This window comes from Lytechinus variegatus, chromosome 7, assembly GCF_018143015.1.
Source record: "Lytechinus variegatus isolate NC3 chromosome 7, Lvar_3.0, whole genome shotgun sequence".
Lineage (NCBI taxonomy): Eukaryota > Metazoa > Echinodermata > Echinoidea > Temnopleuroida > Toxopneustidae > Lytechinus > Lytechinus variegatus.
The window spans coordinates 4,889,793-4,909,083 of record NC_054746.1 but is presented as its reverse complement, the minus strand read 5'-3'; the positions used below and the strand labels follow the sequence as shown (position 1 = coordinate 4,909,083).

Sequence of the window (19,291 nt, the reverse complement as noted above, 5' to 3'; positions counted from 1 at the left end):
CTGGCTTTTCACCTGTCCAAATTGCACAGATTCTGCCCTGATTTTTTTCTTTTGACACCAAATTTGAAACAACCGAAGTCCGAAAGTTCCAAACTTACATTTGCACGTCAGATCCCAAAATGCTAAAAACGGGTGTCATGTACAAGGGGTGACTGTAAAGTTTTGAGCCTAACATAAAAAGGACAAAGAACATATGAAGATAATAATGATAATAATAATAATGGTGGCTACTTATACGTAGTGCACAGGTCCCCCTTTCGGTGCTCATGGCGCTTTAAAAAGGCCCTGCTATTATTCCCCCGGTTAAGCTAGGCAACCGATCAAGGCGCACACAGCTTTTTTAGGAATTACTTCCTGCCGGTACCCATTTACATCACCTGGGTCGAGTGCAGCACACAGTGGATGAAATTCTTGCTGAAGGAAATTACGCCATGGCTGGGATTTGAACCCGTGACCCTCTGTTTCAAAGTCCGGAGCCTACTGGGCCACAACGCTCCACAGATCAATTTGGGCCATTGAAATTTTTCACAATACTTAATCCTACCAACCTAATTTCTTGGTCAAAGTATTATCTAGTCATATTTTACAGGTTCTAAAATTTCTGTATCAGGTGTGTCATAAAAAATCATCAAGTTTCTGCAGCTGAAAAGCATGATCCTTGCTGAGACTTGGCACTCTTTGAGGGTAACATGTCTAATTTTTTGCAATGATTTCTGCCTGTGGATCAAACATGATGCATCGTATGTTTCATATTAGATTCACAAATGTATCTACAAAGGGGTCTGGACCCCAAATCGTGATATTTGGCCCTTTTTTCTTGATGTAGATCAGAATTCTGATTGCATGCATGAATTATCTTAATAAATGGAATTATAAAACTTTTTGATAATACCGTCTGCAGATTTGTAGCTTATGCCATGGACAGCATTCAAACCAATTTACGGCATGATTGGCCAAATTCAAAGGATGGGGGTGGGAGGCCCTTCCCTACCTAAGTAGCCTGGCCAAGTTGGGGTTGAATTAACATGGGAGTCACTTCTTAGAAGTGTTTATCAAACAAGGTATTTTGCGATTAATTTTGCTGCAACTATTTAAGATTGTGACTTAATTGATTTCTGGAATCATTCATATTCATGCCTTATCCATAAAAAAACATATTTTACATCAAAGTGAGAAACCTGATTATCCAAGTATAAAAATATTTGAGTAAATGTTTTAAATCTTGGGGGATATTCATTTTGGGAGATATATATAAACCTTATATGTTCATGACAATTATTTTCATTTAAAATTTTAGGCATAAATTTTTTTTCTCACACCATTTCTTCATTTTTAAAAATATTTTTGACCAGAAAAGTCATGAATAAATTAGAAATCATGAATAGATTAGAATCAACCACAATACATAGAAGGAGAAATAAAAAGTTGAAATTTGCTTTGTAACCGCTGAAGAAAATGCCCAATACAGTATGAATTCTGATCGCTGAAAATACATTTTAAGATGAAGAAACAACGAGATCAGAGACATTGTTTCATCTTAAGGATGATGGCATGTTAATTGGAGGTCACATGTTAAAATCAACATTCATTTTGACGTCAACATTAAAGTTTACATGCAAGACTGTTATTCCATCCCAGTTATTCACAATAAACTTATGATCTAATTCTGTTGCGTGCCCTTGTAAATTGTAATATTTCTGGTAATTTTCACAAGTGGGCTAGACAACATCGCTCATGCCTTGTCTTGAAAAGGGGATGATTTTAGATTGTAAATTAATTGATACATATTGACTAAAGAACTCTTTTTTTCAAATACATTATAGAAGATAACTGATCAAAATATTTTTCTCGTTCAACAGGCCCTTATTTTGAACACATTCAGTGAACTTGATGAACTTAGCATGTTATTGAATCCCATAGAGAATTAGAGATATAGGCCTAACTAGTATATCTCTACGTTGAATCCACACTAATTTTTCCTTTTATATTCGCCTTAGGATTAACACCATAATTTCGTGCAATTTATTTCTGAATTCTGCGAACACGCTTCTAGTTCTCTGAGAGACTGAGTCTTCGACTACAAAATCCCCGAAATGGCATCAAGGAAAGGGTTCGAAGTGTTTGTTTCTAAATTGCCATGGACTGTCGGTGTGCGTAAGTATATTTCCCCCGTTTTTGGCCACGTACCGTACCGGTATTTGTGAACTGACTTAAACGATTTCCAAACCCGACGAACAATACCGGAGCTTCCCCCACATTGTACCGTATCACGCCGGCGACGCTCCCGGCCGGAGCCTCGGTTGCGGCCAGGGGCCCGTTTCTCAACACTTGTCCTGGCCTGGACAAGTTAATAGTCATATCTTTAATATTTTCAATCTTTTCAAAATAATAGCAAATAGTAAATTATACATCATACATACTTAAACCATGAAGTGGAACATTCAATTACTGACTAAATGAAATTATGAATGATTACCGGTACTTTTATGACTAAAAATTCACATGCGGATGTTGAGATGGTCCCAGGATATCAAATTTTGATAGTTTACGGAAGTAAACCATAATGGTAGGGTGTCTGGACGATCAAACGATAGCCTCAGCGATAGCTGCGGGAGCTCTTTGCCCATACCTAATACACGCACGGCAATGCGCGTCGCGTACTGAAGCGAAAATGGCACACACTTTTTGAATACAAGGTCCCCTTTGAAAGCTCAGAAAATTGTGATCTGATCATTTTTTAAAAACAAAAATGATATGGTTCGAAAGGGAATTAAATTTCCTATAATATGCTTCTAAGGACAAGTTTTCTCTTATATCATGAAGTGAAGATAATACGAAATTGCTGCTTACCCTTTCGACAGCACAGCGATCGAGGTTGCTACAAACTTGTCCAGCTGGACTTAAGCATTTCCGGGATCGCTGATTTCGATGGTGCACTCAGTTTTGAGCTGATGACACGAGATCACAATGCAAAATCAATTTGAAAATACCCTTGTGCAGACAAGCGAAATCTAGAGGCGTGGCGTACGCGTCTATTTTCTTGACAACGAAGCCATACGTAGAGCGCGTAAATCCCAAATTAATTTGCATCATATGCAAATTCGCGGCAAGCCGTCCACGTGAGCACAAGCGCGCGAGTTTGAAAACACATGAGTGAATGTGGAGTCCGCATGACTACGACTTGGTGTGTGAATGTTTGTGTGTAGAGGTGGAACATGTACGTTGGCTATGATGAGAAATACCACGCGGTTGTGTTGTTGTTGTGTGTGCATTCATTGACGATGTGTAAACGTTGAGATTTTATGTTCATATAATTTGTGCATGTTTTGTGTAGAGAATTTCCCTACCCGACTGCTCTATATTTTTGTCAATTTCACTCTTTTTATCGAGTGTGTTGTTCTTCAAGCATCCACTGATTTGTACATCGAGTGTGATGTAATTGCGATTCGCGAGGTCTTTGCTACTCGGATCATCAATATTTCGTGATATATCATCCCTTTCTTTGATATTCTGTGGCTGTGCTTCTCCGGTTTTCTCCTCCCGCGTTCTTCGTCTACGCACCCGAGTACCAGCCCGTTACTCAGCCTCAAAGCCCTCATACTTCCGCAAGTCCACATATCCGGCCGTTCGTGCAACTGCAAGTCAATAATAGGTTTGGTCTCAAATTTTGTATAGATTAAGTTTAATCTTGCAAAAAAAATTGACTTGCCAGTATATTGCTCCATCATACCATGTCGGATTCACGTTCATTCGCAGCCTCATGTTACAACTGTAGGCCCAATAAAGATGATCTCTGTCTCCGATATCGAGACATCAAGCATTTTTTCGATTATGATGCCGAGCAGCAAAGACCTCGCGATGAGTCACGGCAGCACTGTCTGCTGTCGTATGTAAATATGTTTCCAAACAATAAATACCATCACGTCCATCTGGGTAATTTGAAAAGAAAGGCCGAAAAAAAATGTAATCAGGGGAGGGGTAATGAAAAAACTACGGAGTTCAAAACATTGTCAGAAATAGGGTCATTTTGTAATAATTTGGGAATTTACGAGGAAGATGTACAGGCCGTGTTGTGTGGGGAGTATAATAGGGAAAAGATTGGATGGGAGGGTCTCACAAACGGTGCTGTCAGAGAATTATTTTCATGGGGAAGAAAGAGAGATATGACGACTGGACAATTTAAGGTTCTATTAGAAGGTTTTTTTGATGTAGATACGACGCTAATCTCAAATCAGAATTTGTACAAAAAGATAAGAAGTTTGTGTGATAGTGTAAGAAACAAGAAAAGAGTAAACAAGAATGAAGGTATAATGGATGATGTGTTTGTGTTCGCTAGAAAAGAAATGAAAAAGAAACAGAAAAAAAATATCAGAATAGAATTCAGAAAGAGTACCAATTCAAGGGTGTGCCGTCAGTGTAGACGGAACTGTGTTAGACCTCGTCAGAGAAGTGGATTTAAAGTAGATGCATCTTATATGAAGAAAGTTGTTTTAAGGTTGAAGAAAAAAATTGAAAAACTTGAAGAAAAAATAGATGCATGCAGCGTAAGGTTTGTAAAGGCATGTGCTAAAAATAGGAATATAAAGAAGCGGAATGATAGGATGTTGAATGCGATGAAAGTTAGAAAAGAAACCATCATAAGATTGAACATAGAATTGTGCAAAAAAAGGAAAGTAATCACTAGCCTTGAGAATAGAATATTCATGCTTAAAAAAATTGTGAGAAGAGACAGTGACTTAGTAAGACGAAGGCAACAGAGCCGAAGTTATTTGAAAGCGAAGAACAAGATTAATTACATGCTTAGAAAAGAAAACAATCGAATGAAAAAGAAAATGGAAAAAATGACTGATAAGATCAACAAATTAGAAGAAAGATTGAAGGCAGATTCGCACGTTGTTGAGTTAAAGGAAGGAGGGAGATACAGTGATGAAGTTCGTTCAGTAGTACAAGAATTAGTTTGTTCAATGGGTGTTAGTACAAGGAAAGGTGGTGAGGTTGTGAAAACTGTACTAGAAGGGCTCTGTAATGTAAATATTAAGTCTGTACCAAAGAAGGATTTTGGATCTGCTATGTATATGGAAGCCAGAGCGCTCAGTTTAATACAAGCGGCAAATAAAATCTTAGATGAGAAGGAGGTTGATATGACAGTTGGAGGAGATGGTACGACCAAGTATGGTCATCACTATGGGGCGTATGATATTCATTTAAGTAGTGGGGAGTGTTTGGTATTAGGCGTCAGAGCAGGGGTTGGAGGTACAGCGGAGGAAATGTTAGAAACAATGAAGACGGTAATAGAAGATGTATGTTTGGTTACTAATGATGGAAGTAAGATAAATAATGTAATTAAAAGAATAAAAAACACAATCAGTGATAGGCACATAGTACAGAAGAAATTCAATGAACTACTACAAAATTATAGGAGAGAGATATTGCCAGCAGTTGTTAGAGAGTGGGCACAATTATCAGACCTGGAAAGGGAATCACTTTCAAAAATGAATAATTACTTTTGCGGATTACATTTTATAGTCGGATTGGCAGATCAGGCGGGGCAAACGTTGAAAGTGTGGGAAGATATGATATTTAATGGGGAACAGGTAGGGGCACAGAAGGTTGGAGTGGCGCCAAAAGGTGGAGAAGGTGGTGTAGTACGGTTAGTAAGAACGGTGTGTAAATCGATTCAAGACAGAGGATGTGAAAAATCAGGGAAGCCCGTACATTTCCGAGCATTTCTGAAGGAAAGGGGCAAAACGTTAATTCCGTTAGCTCCCTTTAAGGGTAATAGATTTAATATTTTATTTCACAATGGAGGAGGTGTTTATTATTTAAGACACGATTTACAGGATTTCTTTGCAGATCATAGGGAAGACAACTTATTAATTAAAGCAGTAGACTCAGATATAAATGTTCCCCAGTTTTTAACTGGTTGTAGGGCTTTAGGCCTCGTAAATAAGTTTGTAACAGCCCCATTGTGGCGAGTGTTGGAGGGTAAGGAGAAAATAACGACAATGGACGAAAGATACAAGATCATGTTGTCAAAATTTGAAGAATGGGCAGTCGACTCATCGCCATTACTGGACGGCACAGCCGTGTTATTCCACGATATACCAGTTCAAAGAGATGAAGTATATGAATCACTTCTCACAGGAGACGATGCAGTTACAAAACAAGTTCTCGAACTTATATTCAGTAGTTATGTCATGATTACGAGTAGGCTTCTTGGGGAGCACATTTCTTCTCATTATTGTGATGTTAATGAAAACGAAGTTAGTGGGGTACCTAAGACAAATGTGTCCGTTGAAAGAGATTTCGGAATGATGGATAGAATAATGAGAGAGAAGCCAAGGGCGAGTATTTATGCAGTGGAAAGCATTATAATGTACACTAAGAACAATACAAACCAATGGGTCAGAGAATTGGAAGAAGAGAAAAGGGCGGAGTACATGAATGTAGCTAGAAAGCATGTTGTCAAGCAAAGAAAGGAATATTGTCAGAGGGCGAAGCAAATTTGGGAAGAAAGGGAGAAAAAAGTAAGAGAAAGGAGAGATAGCAAGGTCCAAAAAGAAGAAAAGGAAACGGTAAGAAAGGAAAATATATATGAGGAAGTCAGAAATGTATGTGGTGGTATATGGATGTCAGAAGATGAAATAGATCAAGGACTCGCTAGGAAGAACAATGACATCAAATTGGAAATGCTGAAAGTACAATTGAAAGCTAGACGATATGTGTTCGGAGAGAAAAACACAGAAGGTATCTTCAATTTCACAGAAAGGGGTAGAGTGAAGACTTGGGAGGAGTTAAAGGAACAGCTGATTTCAGTCGTGAGAAGGAGCAGAGAAAGAACTCAAGAGATTGACAAGGATGACAACGAAGTAGAGGAAATCCTGCTCGCACCAGAGGAGAGGGTATACCAGTTCAAAGAAGAAATGAAAAGGAAGAGATCTGAGATAGAAAACAAGTCAAGAAAAAGAGTAAAAAGAGGCCGACACGTGGAGTACAATGATTTAGTTGGTAAAATTGTTCAACATTTAACAGAAGATGATGAAGGAGAAAATTGGTACTCCGCATTCGTCCTCAGTAAAAACAATGAGTCGATGAATTTTGTCTATTTGTCCAATACACAAACTGTATACTCGTATCCCAAAAATGATGTAGTTGAAGACTTGAACAGTGGGGATATGTATGTTAAAGATATATCAGCAAGAGAATTAGTAGGGTATAAGATAAGACACAAATGGGAAGTAGACAACGCAAAGGTATGGTTTACCGGTTATGTAGTTGAGGCAGAAGATGGCTATGGTGTAGATAAATCTTGCAAGGTGGAATACGAGAGTTTAAATGATGAAAGCGATGACGAAGAAAATACATGGGAGGGAGCATTGCTGGAAGATTATTGGAAAAAAGATGTGCGAATTTTTGAGAAAGTTTAGTTGGGCCTATATAAATCGAATTATATAAGGTATAATTGCCAGAATGAGCTTATTTTAATAAATGCAAGAAAACAGCAAGTGATATATATATATATATATATACACACACATATATGAATATAGCTTTATGGCTGCATAAATCGAGTTACAATGTATACTTGATTGCAATACATGGAATTATAAAAAGGAACATAACTACGTAGTTATTATAACATATTCCTATATACTAGTATTGAATATCGAGTTGCAATGAGTGCTCGATTACATTTATTTTTCCGGAAGGAGAAAATAGTGACTGATCTTTTTGTTCTGCTATAAACATGCATTCATGAACATGGTCGTTCACGGGTCTGTGGTCTCGCCTGATATTGCATATTTACAACATGATAATGTTGACCAATAGATGACCTTTGACGTAATGATCATCATGAACCCACGTGTGAACGCTTTATTTGTAAATATGAATTTAGTGTAAACACAATTCATGCAGCCATATGAGAGCTATAATTATAGTTGAACAGACGCTCAAAAATAAAGAGCATGAAGAGTGGACTTACCTTTTGAGTTCAGCAAGTTGTTATCTTGTGGTGGAAGGTCAACGCGGTATAAGTATAAACCGAAGACTGTCAACACTGGAGCTCTTTTTGTTATTTATTATACAACACAGCAGTAATCAAGCAAGCTCTTGGCAAATATAATTATACATTTTGAACATTCTCAATTGGGAGTATAGGCCCTTACGCAGTAATTACGAAGTAATCAATTGCGTGAATTATGCACATATTGAACAGAACTTTTACTCTTATAGAACGACGAGTTTATTCTATAAATGTATTGACTTTTGTAAATGAATAAATACCTGTGTAAATATATAATATGTATATATGTTAACAAAATAAGGTAGAGCAGTCGGGTAGGGATACTGTTTTTCATATAACCTATTATTGCCTCGGCTGTATGGCCATTATGATACGATAATTATATACTCCGTGATAAGGAGTCTATATGAATGTATATAGAGTCATAACGGTATGAAAGGTATATAAACTATACACTCTGTAAGCCCCTTGCGGTGATCGATCTGTGATGCCGCCAATTTCATGGGGAACTCAATGTTATGAAAATTAATAATTGGGGATACAGAAAACACAATACAATGAGAGATATTAAGCAAGTGGCTTGAAAGGCCTATTTATGATAACCACGTCATGTCCCAAATTATGCTTAATATTTAGCTGAACTTCCAAATAATACAGCAATTTTCATGCAAAGAATAATGCGTATGGTAGTTCATGTGTTCAATGTTTCCCTAATTGAAAGTTGACAAAATATTGAGGCAGTTACTCTCAGTCGTATATTATCTACAGATTCTTCAGAAAAACCTTGTGGACATAATTATTACAATTGTGAACGATTTATAATATCTCACTTGGTAATATTTCGTCATTTTGTGAGTTAACATCATTAAATGAAACAGCATATATATGTCAACTCGATTTTAGAATAAAGATGACTTGAACAGTTGACAAGAAAACAGAAATACAAGGTCTATATACGCGTGTTATTTTGAGTTCTCGCTGATTCTCATTTCTTAGGTCCGACGATCGAAACCCCTGATCGTTTCCTAATAAATCTGAAATAAAGAAAAGTAGAATAAAGTTATATTTTCATCTTGAATTGTGCATCTAAAAATGATGGTAAACATAATGCATCATGATGAAGTGTGTTTTGATGGAGATGATTTGCCTGCATGGAATGAAGTGTGGATGTGGATGTTTATGGTTTTATGACATTCCGTGTGATGAATATACTAACAGAGAAAAAAGTCAAGAAAATCAATGCTACATTTCTTTCCACAATGCATGGTTTTAATGACTATTTCCTTTTTTCCCCCTAAGTGATGAAATGGATTCACGATGATGACTGGCCTTTGTGATAAATGAACTCAAGGTGATGATGTACGATTGGGTGTGTATGGTTATGATTGCATGATGGTTTGAATAATAGGCAATTCCATAAAATGATCAAGCTCTTTGTACATTCGACCCCCATTTTTCTAAAGTTTTACATCACTTAATAAAATGGCCAAGTCATGGTCAGTTGACAGCGTTAAAGAACCCAAAATTTATAGAGATAGAAAACTTAATGAAGATCCCAAATGTAGAGGGTTGAAGGTACATTTTATGAAATTGCCCTATAAAAAAATGACATAGTGCGTGACGCGTGTTCGATGGTGGTTGACAATGATGATAAATAACGTAAGACTTCTATGTATGTGGGGTGAGGGGGGGGTATAAATCAAATCAGCAATCATGATCGTTATGAAGTCGGAAGAAATAAAATTGACAAGCAGAAAAAAAATAGATCAACTAAAACAGATTATCAACTAAAATTTAGGGGAAACCATCCACCTCAAATTAAGGAGAGAACCTGTTCCCCGCCGCCACCCCCAGCCCCCCCCCCACCCGCTTCGCCGCCTATGGTGGATAAGACATTACTATGACGTATTGCAATGTCATTCTGGTACGTCATATTAATGACTCATCACTCCATAGAGATGTATACTAAATGTCTCTATAGATGCATCACTCCATGCTGCACGTGGGTTGCCGTCGCACACACAATCACTGAATCAGGGAATTCCTGGTGGTACACAAAAACAATGGCAATTGCATAATATCAGGGATAGCGGTACGGCACGGTGCACGTAAATCACATACATTCACACACCATTATTGTGTGCACATAATACATGTACTAATTGCAAGTCCGATGATTTATGCATTGCCATTATACGAGTACCAGTAATCTCTATTGTGACGTATCTGTGACCTTTCAACTAGAGCAGTGACCTAAACGTGTCCGTCTACGAACGCATTATTCATGAGCAGTTGTAAAGTTGCGTATTTGAAAGGCAAACTTGACAACCCAAGCGGTAATGATCGTACTGCGCGCCCTTTCAACTCCGCCCCTTCAATGCGGCGTATAGCAGAGCTCTGTGTGTGTTTTCGGTCAAGCAAAATGTGCCACTATCGGTGTGATATCGCTTGCGTTTTGATCTGAAAATATGCCAAACTTTAGAAGCAAATATCTCTGGATTTAAATGCTTGTGAGTTATGAAACTTGATTTACATGTTATTTAAGATATTCTCTTCACTTTCTGCTACGAGACAGTGATTAAATTCACAAAATAGGTGATTTCTGAAAAACGTCCAGACACCCTAACGTAATGGTTTCTTTGTATAATGATATTAAATTGTACAAATTTTATGATCCCAAACATCAAATATAGTTTAACATAAGTTGTTCAAATCTTTTTGATACGGAAACACCATAAAATTTGGCAAATTATATGCATAAATTAGGGATAGAATTTATCCAAATGTTAATAGGGGTCTGAAAACAACGAGTCCAGTTATGGATGGCCTGACATGGTGGAATCTTTATTGATTCAATTATTTTACTATTTAAAAATGGATGGAAATGTGGTATTTTATCAACAGTTTTTATAGTTTCTTTGTATTTCAATTGTCATTGAATGATCTATTCCCCCGTTTTGTGATGTGATTTCAACTTCTATCATGATTGGTAATCTATTCTAAGATTATAATTTTCAAATTTCGAGGCACCTTTGCATGGCATAGTCTACCCACGTGATGCCACTACCGTTATTAAGAAAGAAATTATGACAGGTTAAGAGGTGTTTTAAATATTTAGCACTCATACTAGAGCGAGGTTAGTATATAGTATACTAATATGATATTTAGTGAGGTTGTACCCGATCTTAAAGAGGACTTCTTGAAACAGCGGACAAGTAGCTCATTCACCTATTTAGTCAAGAAGACTATGACAATGTTGAGAAACGAGCCCCAGGACTCGTCCGGGTAATACTAGGCAGACATGGGAACTCTCCAAAATGGGGTAGAATGGGGTTGCAATAGCACTCCAAATAAAAGGGGGGAAAATAAATTATGCACTTACCTCAATAATATGGATGAAGGTCTATAGTGACACAGAATCCTGACATCGAGGCACTCATTCTATGAGTATGAACAAGGTTATGATATAACTTTGTTCTCTGTTACTACTCCCTGTGTGGTGAAATAAGGTTGGCAATGTTTGGCATATTTTCTGTTTTTCTTTGGGACAAATGCTTGATTTTTTACACTGTCAGTTTCCATTACAGCTATTCATCATATTACGTGGCTCTTAAGTAAATTTGATTCTTTAAATTATTTTTCTTTTAAATTAAAAATAGAAATTGAAAAATGGCAATTGTCTTGCCATATTACTTTCCACCAATAGAGGGCGTACACAAAAATGTGCCCAAAAATCAAGTTTTCAAGCGCTCTGGTGAATACAAAAATTACTCCCAAGTTACTAATGAAAAATGAATTGCAGCTGTATGGAAATAAGAATTTTTGGTCACAAAAGTGATATTTTAATGATTTTTTAAAGTGTGTGCTGTGTACAGCATTGGCATACCATAGTCCTACCTGTAGATTCCCCACAGGCAGGATGGTAATGAACCCTTGATGGGGCACAAACTGGACCCTCAAAAAAGGAAAAGTTATGTCTTGTTCGTTCTCCTTTCAAAATTGAAAACAATAATACAACAGTTGATAGCTGTATATTTATTTTACAGGTGTTAAAGAAAATAAAAATGTTTCAACTTACCCTGCGTTCCAACTAACCCTGATCTCCCTACCACATTTCAAAACACCCAAACTATATTTAAAAATGCAAATCATGCACTCTCTCTATTCTATCGATGTTTGCCCTCACGGTCCGTATCATTAGAAAAAGAGCTTGACCTTGGCCTGAAAAACCCCCCAAAGATAAAGAATACTTTGGCATAGCCATTTAGATCTACGTGACATCGGGGACCGATTGCACGAAAGGGTCTTTTCAAGGACTATCTTTTATGATGCGTTGTATGCGGGAAATTTCTGAAATGTATGATAAACAAATAAAATTTGTTAGCTAGCATTTGAATCAATTTGTATACAATTACAATTTCATGATATATCACATCATTTTATAAGCAAAGATTTTTATGTGAATAGGCTTAAATATATTATTTAAGCTTTCGGCACTTTTAATATTATGGAATAAACTGTAACACAAATTATAGAAATTATTAGTAGAGAGGCATTTACTTACAGTCTGTTATTGTTGCCATCTTGCCGTCTTTGTTATTGTAACCAAAGATACTAGACGTGTGTAGAGGGCGACAATATCATTCAGTGCCAACTTGGGTTAAAGAAAAAATACTTGCGCCGACCGATAAATATCATGAATTGTAAAATATTTGCATCGGCCGATAAATATCATAAATTCACTTCATATTTATCAGCCAATAATTTTATTTAGTGTGTATGATACTGGCATGGACCCAGGAAGCCTATTGATTTTGAGGTCAAAAGGTCAAGGCCACAGGGACATATTTTCATCTTACCATTCTTCAGTCCTTGTAAATGCAATAACTTCAGTTTAACTTGACCTAGGCTTATGTAATTTAGTGTGTATGATACTAGCATGGATCCCAGGAAGCCTATTTATTTTGAAGTCAAAGGTCAAGGTCACACTGACATGTTTTCATCTTACACTTCTGTAGTCCTTGTAAACGTGATAACTTCAGTTTAACTTAATTAACATAAGCTCATATAATTTGGTGTGTATGATCATACTAGCATGGATCCCAGGAAGCCTATTGATTTTAAGGTTAAAGGTCAAGGTCACATTGACATGTTTTCATGTCAAAAAGCAAGCATGTTTACAGCACGCATTTCATTTTCAGGATTTTGCAAAACAGGATTAAGGCTAAATGTCATTTAAGGTCAATGAACTTAGTAATTGTGGGCAGCTGAGCCAACCATTTAAAATAATGCACCCTGTTTGCTAGTGAGACCATATTGTATAGGCCTATCCCCCTGATTTCAAGAACTTACCTACTTGGTTCGTTGGGATTACGAAAAATTATTTTCAGTAATTTTGAGGTCTGAACAAGTTCTTGTAAATAAATGAGCATTTGTCAATGGAAGGGTCGAAAATGGTTTTCAACATTCAAATGCTCAAAGCTTTTAAATCTTCCTCAAACTTTCTTTGTTTCGTTGATTTTTCTATGAATTCAACTGGTTTAAAGGGTCTCATTTTCATTTAAAAAGAGTTTCCAATGGGGTTGGATTCCCCTGTAAAAATCATCAAAGACTTTATATAAATCCTATGTTTTATTATAAATCCTATGTATCATCATATAAATCTTATGTATTATAATAAATCCTATGTATTCTTATAAATCCTATGTATTTTTTTTTTAACTTTTATTGTGTTTTACCTAAATCACTCTTTCATTTCCTTTCCCACAGAGGAGCTGCGAAGCTATTTTTCTCAATTTGGATCTGTGAGGAATTGCAGAATAGCCTTTGTAAGTATCTATCTTCTGTGGGTTTTTTTCATTCTGTTGTGGAGAGGAGGGAGGATGATCATTCTTGTAAACTTTCTGTAGGGATGTTCGCCCACATCCAATATTGAAGGAGCTCTAAAATTACAAAAATACAAAATTACAAGATCAGAGCAAGATTATTGGTACCCTTCCTGTATGTAAGATATCGGTTGGGGTATTGTGGTCTTAGTGGTTAAGACTCGTCTTTGAATCTGAGGGATTTGATTCCAAGCCATGGCGTGTTTTCCTTCAGCAAGAAATGTTGATGCTCTCATTGTACTGCACTCAACCCCGATGAATGAGGCTAGTGGGAACTGGCAGGAAGTAATTCTTCAAAAAGCCCCGAGCACCGGAATCGGTGAATGGCTTAGCCGGGGTGATACAGGAGCACCTTGAGCACCTAACAAGGTGGATACGGGCGCTATCCACCTACATAGTTTGTTGTCAAAATCTTCATCCATGGGTGAAAGTGCACCACATTGGTAGTGAATCCCTATGGAATATTTACCTATGTCTGTCTTTTTTTTATCTCTAGGATGATTCAACTGGTTTCTCTAAAGGGTTTGGTTTCGTTAGCTTCAGTAATACATCAGGAATTCAATCTGCCCTGAACAAAGATCAACACATACTGGATGGACAAAAGGTATGTTAAAGGGGAGGAGTCATGATAGTGATCATCACTGCTCTCAACCAATCACATGCGATGATTTCAGTAGCTTATAACAGTTTTCAGTGAAAAGTCCTGCAATGGGTCACTTCATGAAACTTTCCCTGGAAAAGTTTAAGTGAGCTTGAATTCTCCCCTTAACAAAAAAGAAATTTACAAAAAAAATCTGGGGCTGTATTCTGAAAATAATCTTATGACAAATAACCCTATATCTGCAATGAAATCCGCATTCTGAAAATTCTTTAATCTTTTCTTGTTGGGTGAATGATGTCAGAGCTTGAAATATGTGTAAAGCTGACAACGGCGCAAAAATCTCTTTGCGCAAGATATTTTGTGTACCACGCGTTACCCATTCCAGTCCATTCGAGTACAACCCGAGAGTTGTGTATGCAGTGCACGTGCTATCCGCTCACTACAGTGGCCAGCACTAGTTAGCTTTGATTTCGCCTCCCGCAGCTGAATTAGAACTTGATTTTATTGCACGTACCTTTCAAAAAAAAAACATCGCATCATCGTCTTCCTAAAAAAAAATTGCATCATCGACATTGTTAAATGTTGAACTTCAAATAAAAACTTAAAGGACAAGTCCACCCCAACAAAAACTTGATTTGAATAAAAAGAGAAAAATCCAACAAGCATAACACTAAAAATTTTCATCAAAAACGGCTGTAAACTAAGAAAGTTATGACATTTTAAAGTTTCACTTCATTTCACAAAACAGTTATATGCACATCTCAGTCAGTATGCAAATGAGGGAACTGATGACATCACTCACTCATTATTTCTTTTGTATTTTGTTATGTGAAATATGGAATATATTGATTTTCTCGTCATTGTAATGTGAATTGAAGTTATATTCCTCCCTGAACACGTGGAATTCCATTATTTTAATATTTTGTGGTTCAGACAAGGAGGTCCGAATTGTCAAATTCGTAAAAATTGAAATATTGTATAATTCAAACAATAAAAAACAAAAGAAATAGTGAGTGAGTGACATCATCGACTCTCTCATTTGGATGCAACTGACTCGTTCATATAACTATTTTGTGGAAAATAAGCGAAACTTTAAAAAGTCATAACTTTCTTATTTTACATCCGATTTTGATGAAATTTTCAGCATTGTGCTTGTCTGATTTTTCTCTATTGATTCAAATCAACATTTTCTGAGGTGGACTTGACCTTTATTAAAAATGACATTGATGGAAGGTGATGGTGGGTATGGAGATTTACTACAGGGAAAGGACTTAAAAGTTGGAAGATTTCAAGGGTTAAAAAATTTGAGCAAGAACGATATTATGTAATACAGGACTTTAGGGGGCAAGCAGGCCGCCGATGTGGTAGCAGTTCTTCGGAAGACAATAATAGAATAAGTTCGAGAAGAAAGACAAAACTACAGATTTTTACAAGAATGTCGGGCAGAATTGAATGTTGCAAAAAAATTCATACCAAAATATTTCCCACTTTTTGGCAACCCAAAACAATACTTTTTGTTTTTCATAATACCTTGTGGTACCATTTTATTTTATCAAGTCAAGATATTCTGAAAATTTTCTTTTTTTTATGTACAAGAGTTTAGTTAGGGGGTTATTGTAGCTGAAATGGTGCATGCAACATTATTCGGTCAAAAATAGTAATTTCTTGCTGGAATTTTTCAAATTGAGACATTCCAAAGACACTACAGAGATGGATTAGCAGACTTTTCAGCAGTTTCGTTTGAGATGATGGATCTTTGTATTGATCTAATTTGACCTTTTATGATTCACTATCCTCTCTAATAAGAAACTTATTTTTGTTTTACAATCAATTTGGAGTGATAGACTTCAGAATTCAATTACATTTAGCACGAATTGCTTCCTGCCATGTTATTCAATGTCACTGTGTACAGACTTTCAGTTATCTGTGCATTTTCAGATTGTGTATATGAACTATGGTATATTCTTGACATTTTTCTACCTTCATGTTATCATAAATATTTATGTTTGTCTATTTTCCTCCTTTTGTATAAAAAAATTATATCTATTATTTGTTTCCATATCGTTCATTTTCTACAATTAGGTGAATGTGCAAGCCAAACAGAGCTCCTCACCAGCTGTGAAGAAATTACAGATATCAGATGTGATGGAAAATGGACATTGATACATCCAGATGGCTGGATGCTCATTTGAACAATTATGAGGAACATGCTCAAATATTGATGAGTAACTCGCTGAAATATTGATGAAGAACTGGTTCACTCAAATATTGAAGAGTAACTCGCTAAAATATAGATGAGTAAATTGCTCAAATATTGATGAGTAACCCACTCAAATATTGATGAGTATAAACTTATTCACAGTTTTTTTTTGTGATTTCACAAACAGGCACAAACCTAATTTATGGTCAGATATTTGAAATTGAGGTTTTTGCATATGAAAGTCCATCATTAACTCTATTGAATTACTTCAGAACATATTCAAAACGGCACATACCCCTCTGATTTTACGAACCAGCCTGAAACATTGTTTCTGTTCCATAGCAGTCTACGTAATGGCATGCAGAGGTCAATAACCTGACCTAGATGTTGCGTGTAGGCATTGAATAATTTTACGAACTGGCACAAACGGTGGTTTAGCTAAAAACTCAGTATTTGACAATGCGCATGATTTTACGAAATGGCACAAACCTGATTTTTATAAAAATGAACAGTTCCTGAAATGCATACCTGCGCTTTATTTCAAATATCGAAAAAAAAAATTATGGACAAAGTTTTGTATCTTTTAAAAGGAACAGAATGTAAGTTTTCAATTGGGTTAAGTAATTGCTCTGGTTTCTATCAAAGCCTGAAGTTATGAGCGTCTGAAAAAAAAAATGTAGTTTACAATATAAACACATATGATTATACAGATACAATACGGGGAGATATGAAGGCCCCTTATAGGGTTAGTTGAACATTAGATGATTCTTGAACGGATAAAATATCCCCCCCCCCTCGGGTAAAGACTGACTTAAATTTGTACAATATTTCATGAATTAAATAAAACAAATAGAAGCTCTGAAATGTATGTAACGATGCAAGTTTAATTTGTCTACATGTGTAGATGTACAAAAAAAAATCTGACCCATTGTGGATAAATGAAACAGCAGCACATAACAGTTCATATACTTGGTGTATCTTATAATATATCATATTTACTCTATAGGATGCCCGATTCCCAAATAGAAAATTGCAAGAAATTCAAAACTCAGCAGCACGGTTAGTTTTCTGTAACTGAGAAACATTCCCACATCGCACCTGTCATAAAACTACTGCATCGGCTCTCATGGGCTTCTAAACTTATTAGTGTCTCCATCCAATAGCTCCTAATTATCTTGGCGGATGTTTCAGTATGTACTACCTTGCAATCTTATGTCAGCTCCAAAGGATCTTTCACATTGTCCTAGTTTTCAGACAAAGGTTTATGGAGAACGATCCTTTGTCTATGCTACTCTTTCACCTTGGAATACCACCCAATATTCTAAAGAACTCTTGTTATCCCAAAGTTTAAATCCATCTTCAAAACACACTTGTTTAAAATGTTTTTAATGACTTAGTGCCACTATTTCCAGCAATTTTCTCTCTTTTCTTAGCTTTTCTGTCTCCTTCAAAGAGCGCAGAAGGACGGATTTTGCAATGAAATGCACTATACAAGCTTGTTAGTATAATTACTATTATTATTATGAAAAAGAAACTCCATACACTGGATGTATAAAAGAAAGAAGCTAAACTTATCTTGATGTGCATTCTAATAAAATCCAAATAATATTTCGCAAAAGATCACTGTGTAAGATATGATATTTCACTTTGTTTACTTGCATGCCTGATGCATCACACATACATTTTTAATGTTTCGCTCGCTTGCCTATCGGGACGGTACTAGTACTGGCCCTGCCTTTCTGTTGGCATCAATTTTGAAATCTTAACAATACTGTGGTGCACACAAAAAATTGTTATCTGCCCCTACTCCCCAACATTTCTCAAATTGCAATCCAGTTGCCGCCCTACCCCACTTTAACAACACTTGTGTCACCAGTCTTAGTCACCACTGTATACAAGCTAAGCCTTTTTTGTTTGAATTATAGTTTGGAGAAAATTGTTATGTATATTGAGGGTAGAGTAGACCTATTTATAGAAGAATATATAATTTTAATTTCTAATTAAAGTAAATTTCTGGCATCCTTGGCTTAGCCTATCATCTTGGCGGGGGCTGCAGATTTTGCCTTTGGTGTTACACTATGTGTAAGCAATACGTCTAACTGCATTATTATATAAATCCCCAGAAAAAAGGTTAATTACTGTCCTCTACTAGCATTATGTGCTATTATTATTTATTCATTCATTTGTCTTATTTACCCAGGGTAGCCTGTTCAGATATCCTCTGCTCAAGTCAATTTGCATTCATCCCTTGTTACTTTAACTTATTATCTAGGCCGAGGCTGCAGTACAATCTTTGATGTTACACTAAATATAAGCAATCTATCTGATGCAGTTGACTCCAGTGGGTGTAAAGCACGCTGTCACCCTTTGTGGTCTCTCTGCATCAGAAGTCTCGCTTATGCTTCGTGTAACAGCACCAGACTCATTTGCTCCATTTGCTGCCTAGTCTCCTCTCAGTCCCTGCGCATCATGGAGCACGACATCATTCATAGCCCGTTGTCAAGGAGCCTATGTAAGAAGTAGTGCACTCCACAACTGGGCGTTGGGGCATCTGCCTGTAATCCTAGCTGCACGGGGAA

The 19,291-nt window shown here is 36.5% G+C and overlaps 1 protein-coding gene across 1 annotated transcript; it reads left to right on the top strand.

Moving 5' to 3' along the window:
• Positions 1 to 2,007: 2,007 nt before the first annotated feature.
• On the top strand, positions 2,008 to 18,331 carry LOC121418265 (SRA stem-loop-interacting RNA-binding protein, mitochondrial-like). Its single transcript, XM_041612038.1, has 4 exons — positions 2,008 to 2,154; positions 13,796 to 13,854; positions 14,408 to 14,515; positions 16,595 to 18,331. The coding sequence occupies exons 1-4, from the start codon at positions 2,094 to 2,096 to the stop codon at positions 16,673 to 16,675; spliced, it is 309 nt and encodes a 102-aa protein (XP_041467972.1). The 5' UTR covers positions 2,008 to 2,093; the 3' UTR covers positions 16,676 to 18,331.
• Positions 18,332 to 19,291: the final 960 nt, after the last annotated feature.

Coding starts and splice junctions, on each gene's coding strand:
- LOC121418265 (XM_041612038.1), top strand. CDS start 2,094: ATGGCATCAAGGAAAGGGTTCGAAGTGTTTGTTTCTAAATTGCCATGG. Junction 13,855..14,407: donor GGAATTGCAGAATAGCCTTT/GTAAGTATCTAT, acceptor TTTTATCTCTAG/GATGATTCAACTGGTTTCTC. Junction 14,516..16,594: donor ACATACTGGATGGACAAAAG/GTATGTTAAAGG, acceptor TTCTACAATTAG/GTGAATGTGCAAGCCAAACA.